General features: G+C 36.8%; 2 protein-coding genes across 3 annotated transcripts in view; one reads left to right on the forward strand and one right to left on the reverse strand.

Moving 5' to 3' along the window:
- mcf2l2 (MCF.2 cell line derived transforming sequence-like 2) overlaps window positions 1–11,799 on the reverse strand; it is a 67,296-nt gene that overhangs the window by 19,267 nt on the left and 36,230 nt on the right. For both annotated transcript variants that reach the window (XM_016570033.1, XM_016570032.1), the window contains exons 16-21: window positions 4,416–4,482; window positions 3,494–3,609; window positions 2,237–2,306; window positions 2,048–2,140; window positions 358–450; window positions 44–169 (exon numbers count right to left, since the gene is read on the reverse strand). In XM_016570033.1, the coding sequence (XP_016425519.1) occupies window positions 44–169; window positions 358–450; window positions 2,048–2,140; window positions 2,237–2,306; window positions 3,494–3,609; window positions 4,416–4,482 (565 nt within the window). The remainder of the gene's footprint in view (window positions 1–43; window positions 170–357; window positions 451–2,047; window positions 2,141–2,236; window positions 2,307–3,493; window positions 3,610–4,415; window positions 4,483–11,799) is intronic.
- b3gnt5a (UDP-GlcNAc:betaGal beta-1,3-N-acetylglucosaminyltransferase 5a) lies at window positions 5,354–8,903 on the forward strand. The gene is made up of 2 exons (XM_016570035.1): window positions 5,354–5,486; window positions 7,389–8,903. Exon 2 carries the CDS (start codon window positions 7,648–7,650, stop codon window positions 8,785–8,787), a length of 1,140 nt encoding a protein of 379 aa, XP_016425521.1. The 5' UTR covers window positions 5,354–5,486; window positions 7,389–7,647; the 3' UTR covers window positions 8,788–8,903.

Raw genomic sequence — 11,799 nt, forward strand, 5'->3', positions numbered from 1 at the left:
ACATGCAAATTATTGTGATACACATAATGTAATGTGCAGAAACCTCAAAACCAGTAATGGCGATCTGATGCATGGAGTCATTGACTGATTTGATGATATCCAGCATTGTGGCCAGAGCTTCCTCCAGTTCTGCGGTGCCCTCTGAGTTCTTACTGCACTTCAGCATCTCCTGTAAAATGAGTGGATCGAGAAATGTGTGTGAAAAAACAATGTCTTATTTTACATGTAAAATGGGTGAAAGTTAAGGGTTAGTATATTAGCGTAATTTAAAATCAATAAAAAGTCAACTGAGAGATCTCCACCTTGATATACAAACAAACATATGCAACAAACTGAAAAAGATGGAAAAAGACTTACCTTTAACATCAGCTGGTACTTGGTGATTCTCTGCACAGGCTTTAGCAGATACGCATCTAATGAAAGCTTGTGGTCCAACCTTTTTTGACACTCCTACGTTCAAAAATCATTAAAAACTCTTTTAACATTTGAAAGGGAGCTAGTTCTCTTATACTAGGGAAGAGACTCTTGTTTAGTAAAAAAAAAAAAAAGGTTTGGGGTCAATAAATATTTTTTTTTTTGTAAGAAAATGTACTTTTATTTAGCAAGGACTGATCAAAAGTGAGTATCAGAATTAGGGGTGGAACGGTTCGCCGAAAAAAAATCGAACCGTACGGTTCTCCACACACGGTTCGGCACGTGCTAGGACCGTGGTTCAATTTATCTGTAATACGGTTTGCTATAAATAACACGTAAAACAAACAGGGTTCGGCTAATATATGTTTCTGTTGATGGATGTGCATTCTGGCTTCCAAATACATTACAACAGCAGCAATGAAAAAAAAAAAAAAACGTGGACAAACCATTCACTCTTGTTCAATGCGAATGCCGTATGCTGGAATATGAGCAGTCATTTATTCCGTCATCACCCGGGTGCTGATAGCGCGCGCGCACAGGTGAGACCTGAACAGCACACGTTGATATCTGTGTTTAAACTAAACTCATTTAAGCTTTGCCAGTTTAAACATTTAAGAGCCAGTCTCAGCCAGAGGACGCGAGCTCGCATGCGCAGTGAGACCATTTGTGCGTGCGCTCATCCGAAGCGTGCAAACCCGCGCCTCAGAACGCGTGCAAATATTAAGCTTTCTCTGAAGTATTGTGTTTAAATGGACAAATTCACACAAAAATTATGTCAAAATGCCCGTCTTGGTAAGTATCCTATAGCAGACAGCCGGCTGAACGTACTGTATCAGTGCATTCTCTTAAAGTGACAGCACTTTCTTAATATTAATCAAACAGCAACAACAAAGAAATCATTCACTGCTCTTGATTGAATAGCTTTTGTAACTTTAATAAAGATTAATCTTTAATTTATACAGTCAAATATGCAATGCTGTTTTACATTTCATTACTTTATTCAATTTCTGTACCTAAAAACTAATGTTAGACCTACCTAAAAAAGCCTGAAAATCACTGTTTATTTTATTTGTATTTTTACTCTATTGTATTTATTTGTGCTGTTGCCTGTAGTTAGATAGATTATTCTTATTTTCCTTATTTTTATTTGACAGTATAGTTTTTCCTAAACATAGCACATACCGAACCATACCGAAACCGTGACCCTAAAACCGTGACACGAACTGAACCGTAAGTTGAACTGTTCCACCCCTAATTAGAATGTATAGAATCCTGAAAAAAAAGTTTCACTGTTTTCCACAAATATATTACACAGCACAACTGTTTCCAATATTGACAATAATAATAATTGTTACTTGATCAGAAAATGAGCATATCAGAATGAGGAGGAATGACGCTGAAAATGTAGCTTTGCGTAACAGAAATAAATTACATTTTAAAATAGATTTAAATAGTAAAAAGTTTTTTCAAATTATATTAATATTTCACAATATTACTGTATTTTTGATTACATAAAGACCTCTCTTATGTTCACCAAGGCTGCATTTATTTCAAAAACATTAAGAAATCTTACTGACCCCAAACTTTTGAATAGTATACTGTGTATACATAGGTGTGTTTATATAAGCCTCACCTGAAAGAACATACTGTCCCCACACTGCCGCCACAAAGCCTCCGATCGCAGCTTATTCTGACAATATTTCTCATAAATTTGTAACTCTTCCTTCTGTAAGACAGCAGATGGAGACAAGTCTTAGGATCCCATTTCACATACTATAGTTGTACTGTATTTCACAGAGCGCATCACCATAACGTCACTCACCCGCTTCAAAAAACATGTTCCTACTAACTCCGGCTTTTCCACAGAATTTTCTAGCTCTTTGAGAAAAGTCCTGTCAAAATAGAATGGAACAAATGAATGACTGAAGGTAATGAGTGGACAAAAGGCAGGGAAAAGCAGCTCACACTGCTCTTTTCCAGGACCAGAGACTATAAAGCTCCAAAAACCACAAAGAAGCACAATAAAAGTAATATAATATAATACAATATAATATTTTATGTCCAATTTTTGGTCACCATTCACTTTCATTATATGGGAAAGCGTAGCATTAACATTCTTCTAAACTTCACCTTTGATTTGACATATAATGAAAATCATGCGAGAAATTACACAATTTTTGGGTGAACTATCCCTCTGCTCTCTTTTCACTGAATCTTTACATGATTATTCCTAAGAAAAGCGTGTTTATATTTCATGTCTGTCAAACAAATCAATACAGCATATCCAATATCAACAACAAACACAAAAGCCTTTGAGGAATCACGCTTTTCATTACTGACATGATGACATGTTTCAGTGACTGTAAAAGCACAAAAACAAGGCTGCAGCTGGGAATGATGGGCAATGATTAGCGGCTGTTTATCTGCACCCGATTGACGCGGTAGAAACAGGTGCTGAGGAAAGACATATGGGGAGACAGACACACAAACCCGCTATGGGGGTTGTTATTGTCATAATCCTGGACTTTGCTGTAACTCGACACCAGGTGGGAGACAATGAACTCTACAACAATAATCGGTAGCATGAGGCCAGCCGAACAACGGGCCCGCAAACCCCCTATGGACTTTTAGTGACAATCCAATATCACAAGCCACAAAACCCACCACACCTCCATTCCCTACATACTATTGTTTGTCTCTGGCTCACTATTCAAAAAACTCTTGTGGATAAGATGATTAGGGTGTGAAGTTTCCACTATAGTGAAGCATCAGAAAAGAAACTAGCCTAACCAGTTGTTCTAAGAGTCTCGTCAGGAATGTGGGGTCACGTTGAGGGAGGGTCTGGCGCATACTGGACATGGGCGCAGTCCCTTCTGGAAAATCCAGCTTGAGCTGCTAGCGAGTTTTGGAACATGGCAGCTGGTTTCTACGTAGCTGGTGCAAACTGATCAACCAAGTGGTACGGTAGCAAGTTTGTTGCTTGTCCAAGGTGGTCTACCTTAGTCCTGACCAGCTAGAAACTGCCTATAATGTCCTTAAGTTGGAAATTACGACGTGTCAAAAAGTTTCAATTCCTTACTTCTGGTGAAATTCGTAGATTTCAGGCAGATTTCCAAAGAGTACTTCCTTCTTGTTTTCCAAAGATGGTGGGATCAAATAGATCAGCTCGGGGTCATCCAGTGCAGCGGCATATCCCTGCACAAAAATAAACACGACAAACAAAAGCACAGTCAAATATTTCAACACTGCACAACAGATGTTTAACTAATATAACTACAGCTGATGCACTTGTTTTTACATACATTTACATTACAACTGAACTTCAGCAAATACTTATTAATCTGACAAATCGCGAACTAGGACCAACTGCTAAAAATCAGTCTTTTTTTGTGATTTGTATGAGCTGTGTGAGATTCTGAGCAATTTATTAAATTTCTAACATTTTTGAAACATTATCAGAACCTTTTAATATGTTTTTAAAATGCAATTTATTCCTGTGATCTTAAACTGAATTTTCAGCATCCATTACTCTATTTTTAGCGTCAGATGATTCTTAAGAAATCATTCTAATATGCTGATTTGCTGCTCAAGAGACATTCTTATTATTATCAATGTTGGATGATTCTTAAGAAATCATTCTAATATGCTGATTTGCTGCTCAAGAGACATTCTTACTATTATCAATGTTGAAAACAATTGTTCTGCTTCATATTGGAAACTGTGGTGCATTTTTTCAGGATTCTTAGATGAACAACACCAACAAAAAAAATAAATAAAAAGAAAATCATTTGAATTAATTTGCATTCATTTTAAATCTAAATCTCTTGTAAAGTCTATACTGTCAATGATTAATTTAATTCATCATTGCTAAATAAAAGCGTCCATTTCTCAAAAAAAAAAAAAAAAAATCTTACTGAAACCAAAATTTTGAACAGTACATGTATTTACAATGCGTGCATTTTTGCAACATTTCCTGTTTCTTTAATTTCAGATACATGTACCTCTATGATGCTCTGCAGCTCTTCCACGTACAGCCTCTCCGTCTCAATCAATTCATTCATTATGTGGCTGTTGAGAAAGCGCAAAACAAAAAAGCTTTCATTATTTTGTCAAACAAAGGTCAGAACATCGGTGTGATGAGAGGCACTGTTTAAGACGGAAGCTTCAGTATGTATTTGAGTATTTGAGCTCCAATTAGCATATTAGCTTACAACGAACTGTGACTAGCTAAATATTTAGTCTGGTTGTTGAAGAGAATTTGGTATATTTAAACGTACATATTTTGAAAATACTGTATTCGAATCACTTCTGGCATATTTTATGCCGACAGGGTTGACATGTTAAGCTTTGGCAAAGAAAGTAAGCAAACTCATACGAAGAAAATTTGTCAAATGAAAAGTCACCAACTTATTCACCTCAATTGTTGAAATTCCCGCCATTGAAGAGACAAAAAATCTGTTGTCCTGATGTCACTAAAAGGGATGGCCTTATATTTTGACATTATTCTACTATCATTTAAATTTAATGAGCAGTGCATGGGACATTGCAAAATAACACATCCTCTTACACAAAACTAAAAAAAAATCTAGAAAATGTATCTAAAGAGCGAAGTAATGCTGTTGTTGTTAATATAAAAACTTAGCCTAATATAACACACACTTTCATAGTCATTTTTATGTTAGGTTATCATGGCAAATGAGTTATGTACAGGACACCAAAAGGCACCCTACAGTGATATTGACCCTCATCCACTTCCCCTCTAACACCGATGAATTGCATTTATTGTGCTGAGGTGTAGTCTGCTTATGTGAATCAGATGACCCAAATTCCACGATTCTGTCAGAGAAGTCTCTCTTTTCACAGTTTGTTCGTATGATAAAGTTGGCCAATGTTTAAGAAGAGGCATGTACTTTTCCCCCCTCCCCACCCATCAGGAAACTCCCATTCAAATACAAGCTCCACCAGCAGCTACACACTACTGCTTTCAGTACAGCTGCCACAATACGACTGAGGTCCAGGGCTTAAAAACAAATACTTTTGCACATTTACTACATCATGGATGGTCCTCAATGGTAAGTCATATGTTTTTGACTAAGTGTGGAGATCTCTCTGGAAAAAAAGCTAAGAGATTTAACTTTTGGAAGTGCAAAATGTCTTTCCATTGTTGTGTCAAGCCTTAGAGACTGTTACTGTTGAGTCTGTGAGGACAGCCTAAAAGTCTGTTCTTTTAAACACGGTGTCAGTATCATATGATTGACTGTGCTATTAAAATATGAACTTTTGCTTGGAGTGATTTTCAAATGAGTCACTTAGGGAGTGTTTTATGATATTTAAAATGCAAATGAAATACACACAGCTGATGATAACATATCAAAAGAAAGAGATTGTGATCACTGAGATATAGTGGGCGAAACTGTTAGATAAGCTATATGAGCATATTAAACAGAGGAGTTGAACAGGTCATGAAGATTAAATTTACTTTTTAAAGGCATGTCAGCATGAAACAGTGTTGAAATTACTGAATAAATTCACATGTGAAAATGAAAATGTAGTGAAGGTAACCAGTTTCACTTGTAAAGCAAAGCAGAATGTATTCAAATCTACATTAACAATCTTTTTATGTATATAAACTTTATTTGTAATACATAATGAAATATATGTAGGCAAGTTTTAATCAAAATGATTAAAAATGGGATGGATAGTCAAGCAGATTAATGTGAAACTAATAATTGCACAGAGTGGCTGGTATGAGCAAGTGATCCAGTTTGTCATACAATCCCTTCTGCCCCTGGCACTCGGCTGTTTAGGGTGTGGGATATTATGACATGCATTGTTGTTGTGTTGCGCCTTTTGAATAGATTTGCTGCTGTAATAGTCTTTTCGCGGTCGTGAATGTTTTGTACAGCACTCAGCACATCAGCGTGTTCGGTGGTTTAAATCCTTTTATTCAGCGTAGCGCTGAGTCGACGATTGCTTTCATTCACAAGATCGATTCGCCGAGTCTCCCCACATGGTCAAGGTTTTCAATGAGCTCTCGCAACAAATGATACAAACAGGCAGCATTTGTTAAAGAGGAATGTTGTTTTGAAAGCAAATGGCTTATATGTGACTGCATTGAAATTAAATTTTTTTTTTTTTTTTAGCAAGGATGCATTAAATTGATCAAAAGTGACAGTAAAGGCTTTTACGTTTATTCAAAAGATTTCTAGTTCAAATCAGCGCAGTTCTTTCGAATGTTTTATTCAGAAAACAATCCTGAAAAAATAATTCTAAAGGATTGAGAATATCAGAAATTAATTCTGAAGGATCAAGTGACGCTGAAGACTGGAGTAATGGCTGCTGAAAATTCAGCTTTGCCATCACAGGCATCAATAAGATGTAATATACAAAAATAGAAAACAGTTATTTTAAATTGTAATAATATTTTAGAATATTCATGTTTTTACTGTATTTTTGATCAAATATAAGCAGCCCTGGATAGTAGGGATGCACCGATACCGGTATCGGGCCCGATACTGAGCTCCTGTACTCGTACTCGTACTCATTAAAATGCCCCGATACCAAAGGATGTCTACTACGAAGTATATGTATGCAACGAATATAACGTTAAACTTTTAGCATCTAAGAAGCTTCTTTCAAAAAAAAAATCTTACTGACCCCAATTTTTCATTAATGGTAGTGTGTGTAAATACACACACACACACACACACACACACTTGCATTTGTGGTTTACGGGGATTCTCCATAGGCATAATGGTTTTTATACTGTATAAACTGTATTTTCTATCGCCCTACACCAACCCTACACGTGTTTAGAGTTTAAATATATAATAAATATTAAATGTTTTATTATTATTTTTGTCTTTTTAGTCATTTTTTTATTTTTAGTCTTTATTTTTAGTCTTTTTAAATCATTTTTAGTTTTAAATCATTGCAATCCCTGTTTTGAGATAATCGTTCTTCTTTCTTTACAGAACACAAATGCAGTGTTAATGCCATATAGTGGATTTTCTTGATCGACAGACGTTTTGTGTAAAGTGTAAGAAAAAGGACACAAAAAGGTGGAAAATGTTTTGGGTTAACGCTTCCGGTAGGCCAGCACATCTGCACTGAGATGACTACGATGGAACTCAGGCAAACCCAGTCCTGGAAAATCATCGAGAGCAGTACATCTGGATTGCATTACTGGACTTGACAAGAGAGAGGGGTTGAGAGCGTGCGCAGCTTAGCAGAATGTTCATGAATTGCAGAAGGGTGAGAAAATGGCATTTTCTACAGCTTGTCTCCATGTGCTGTGTCATGTCAGTCCTTATGGTTTGCTGGGACCACGTGGACCACAGTGTCGTGAGCCATGTGAAGTCCTACTCCTACCGCTACCTAATCAACAGCTACGATTTCATCAACAAAAGCCTCAGCGTCAGCCCAAAGGAAGCCGCCAGGTTTGGTAGCTTCCCCTATTTGCTGAACAACGAGGGCGTTTGTAAAGACAAAGACGTGCTGCTTCTCCTCTTCGTGAAGTCCTCCCCAGGAAACTTCATAAGACGACAGGCCATTCGCTCCACTTGGGGCAACGAGTCCTACATAAGTCACCAGCTGGGCGTTATCGTAAAATTAGTGTTTGCTATGGGAGTTCACCCTGTGGTGCGCTTTGATAGCTCACTGCAGGACAAATTGCACAAGGAGCACATGAACCATGGTGACTTGGTTCAGCAGGACTTCCTTGATACGTTCCACAACCTCACTGTGAAACTGCTGCTTCAGTTCCGCTGGACGCACGAAAACTGTGCCCATGCCCGCTTCCTCATGACTGCGGACGACGACGTCTTCATCCATTTGCCCAACCTGGTGCACTACCTTCAGGACCTCAGAAGACAGAACGTGCGCAACCTTTGGGTCGGCCACGTTCACAGGGGTGCGCCTCCCGTTCGCCGCAGGGACAGTAAATACTACATGCCCTTCGACATGTACCAGTGGTCTTCCTACCCAGATTACACCGCCGGGGCGGGGTACGTGGTCTCTGGCGACGTGGCAGCCAAAATCTATCAGGCCACGCAGTCTCTGAACGCCTCTATGTATATCGATGACGTCTTCATGGGTATCTGTGCCATTGCAGCGGGCGTCTCGCCTCAGGAACACGTTTATTTCTCGGGTGAGGGGAAAACGCCCTATCACCCGTGCATCTATGAAAAAATGATCACCTCTCATGGACACGAGGACGATATCAGGTATCTGTGGAAGGTTGCGACGGCCCCGCAGGTAAAAAGTATTTCGTCTGGACTGGTTGGGAAACTCTATTGTACGGCTGTGAAAATGACACTGCTTTGTAAGCCGTACTTTACAAACACGTATTCATGCATGGCAGCTTTTACATGACAACACTGTGAAGTCCGAGCAGTATTTCATTTTCTCTCTCTCTCTTTGGTTTACTTTTGCTTTAAATGTTAAACATTTTGTCATTTCCCAATAAAGTTAAAAGCTGTGCGCCCTAAGCATTTGTTTTGCACTTGTTTTATTTTACTTTAATTTATTTATTTTTCATGGACAGTGTAGGGCGAGAGAGCAGGAATGAGGAATTCTCATCTCTGTATTGCAAGATAAATAATGGTATATTATTTCAAAAGAATTTATATGTCATGGTAGAAAAAAATATCATAGTCATTTTACTGTAGTCTATGATTACAGTTATTAAAAATACTAAGAATTATCATGAACTGAGAATGAGAATTAAAAACCTAAAAAAGGATAAGGAGAAAATGAATAATAACATTTAATTAATACTTAATACTAGTAATATTAAAAGCAATATTAGCATTTAATTAATTTATTAATTTATTTATTTAAATTGTTTTTATCATCATGAACATACACTCTATAAAATGCTGGGTTGTTTCAACCCAACTTTGGGTCAAATATGGACTAACCCAACCATTGGGTTAAATTTTTACCTGCCACTTGGCAAAAAAATCATTTATGGCCCTAATAACAGCCATCTTTTTGTGGGATGAAATGGGCTTTGACATTTTAGCATATTCTTAGTTTCAGCTCCTGTGTATTAAGACTGTATTTAGCTACTAGGAAAGTATATGTTTCACTGTGACATGCTATTAGAGAGTGTCTTAACTTTCTTTCCTGTTGCAAATGTAATATGCTTTCAAACATTTTAATGAACTGATGGTGCTACTTGTGAATGAGGATTTTAACAAGTTACATTTTACAACAATAAATCAAAGCCTTTTGAGATTTATTGCATTGTGACATTATTATCATGACAACTAACCCTCAATCTCATCAACCAAATACAAACAATATTATTCTTCAACCTGTAATGTGAAATTACTGTATTACAGAATATATTAAGAATCACCACTAAGAATAATTAGAATAAGAATGAAGCTTCAGTATGCGAAAACACTGCCAAAAATGTACATTGCCATAAGTGTTTTTATTTCCCACTATCATTCAGAATTAAAATCAATTAAAGTGTTAATTCCATCATTTTTAAAGCAGTTTGACCCTCTTTGACTCCTCTTGTACCACATAATTTTTTTTCTAGATTATATTAACAACAACTTATACTCAAATTATTTTTGCTGCAAATTAAGTTTAGGTAATTATAATAAGCTAAAGAAACGCAATTACTGAAAAGTATGTTTACCTAATCCATCTGGTGTTGAAACTACATGAATCATTTTGGTTGCATTAACTGAAACTAAACAGGGCATTTTTAGTTCTCAGCATGCTTAAAGCTGGATCAGGACAGTAAATGTGGAAATGACGTGCTGTTTTGTTATTTATTTATTTAAAGAGAAAGACCCCTTAGTGTTAAGTGTTTGACATTTGAAAGAGTTTTTGTTACGGTGAAGTTTTAGTGGTTTCTAAAATGCTAAAGAGCAGAGCTTGTGGTTGGGTTGTGGGTGGGGACATGAATAAAAGTGTATGTTGTTTGACTCAATAAGACATCTGTGCTAATATCAATGTAGTATAAAGTAATTTCCCTATTTGTTCAATGCATTTGCATGCACACATGTGCAACAGGAACTTAAAACGCACAAGCACATTTATGCATTGGCATTCTAGGCATTAATATATAACATATTCACTATTGGTAGAGCTGCTGCATGCCGGACATGGTTAAGAGACGCACAGACTTAGACTTAATCTCTCTCTCTCTCTAGTAGCTGCATTAGTCTGCATATTAATAGCTCAAGCCTCCATTAGTAGCTGTATAATAAAACAACATTTTGTAATCAGCAACGGGATTCTGTGATAGAAGACTGCAATGGTTTCCACGGATTATGATGAATGTTGTTTGCTGTTTTTGGATGGTAATAGTATAGGGAAGAGGGACCCAAAAATGTTTTTGCCTATGTCACAATAAGAGGTAAATCTAGCCCTGTGAACAACATAACTGCACTGTAAAAAAAAAAAAAAAAAAACCTACACAGAGCACAATGTACTGAATTAATATTAAGGTTTTTTCTTTATTGATTTTTTACAGGTGTTTTACCTGTATCTGCGTTGTGTTTTAGGGTTAAATATTAAAAGGATAGTTCACCCAAAAATGAAAATTACCATTCATGCGTTCACGAGAAAGAGTGGCGTTCCAGCAGATGACACATGACATAGGCGCAGTAAAAGCTCCGGTAAGAAGTGATGAACGCGGAAGCGCAGAGGAGAGAGCAAAACAAAACACCAGTCACGAATTAGAGGTACAAAAGGAAGATTGTAAAGAAAAATAACAGAGAATTTTGATATAAGCCAAGATTGGACTGGGTTTCCTTTGCTGTCAACTTGGTTCTCGCAAGACTAGCATATTCTTATGATTCGCCTACATTATCTGCTGAAACGCCCCTCTCTCATGTACACGTGACAGTTAGCGGAAGCTAGAGATTACAGTTTATAAAGTTTAAAATATGGATATTTTTCTTACACATGCGCATCAATTCACTTCAGAAGGCCTTTATTAACCCCCAGAGCCGTGTGGAGCACTTTTTATGATGGATGGATGCACTTTTTTGGACTTCTATTGGAGTATTGAATCTCAACACCCATTCACTGCCATTATAAAGCTTGGAAGAGCCAGGACATTTTAATTTAACTCCGATTGTATTCATCTGAAAGAAGAAAGCCATATACACCTAGGATGGCTTGAGTAAATCATGGGGTAGTTTCCATTTTTGGGTGAACTATCCCTTTAATGGATAATGTCCTGGTATAAGTTCATATAACTAAAAAACATTGAGTACGTGCAACTAAAATGTATGTGTAAAATTGAGATCATTTTAAAATTAAACTGACTCTATTAAACTTGTTTGTTACTACAATTATTTTTATGAGAAGGTTTCCTTAAAAACGGTAAAAAAAAAAAAAAAAACGTAGTAATAC

The sequence above is a fragment of the Sinocyclocheilus rhinocerous genome, unplaced genomic scaffold (assembly GCF_001515625.1).
Source record: "Sinocyclocheilus rhinocerous isolate Xijiao unplaced genomic scaffold, SAMN03320098_v1.1 scaffold711, whole genome shotgun sequence".
NCBI lineage: Eukaryota > Metazoa > Chordata > Actinopteri > Cypriniformes > Cyprinidae > Sinocyclocheilus > Sinocyclocheilus rhinocerous.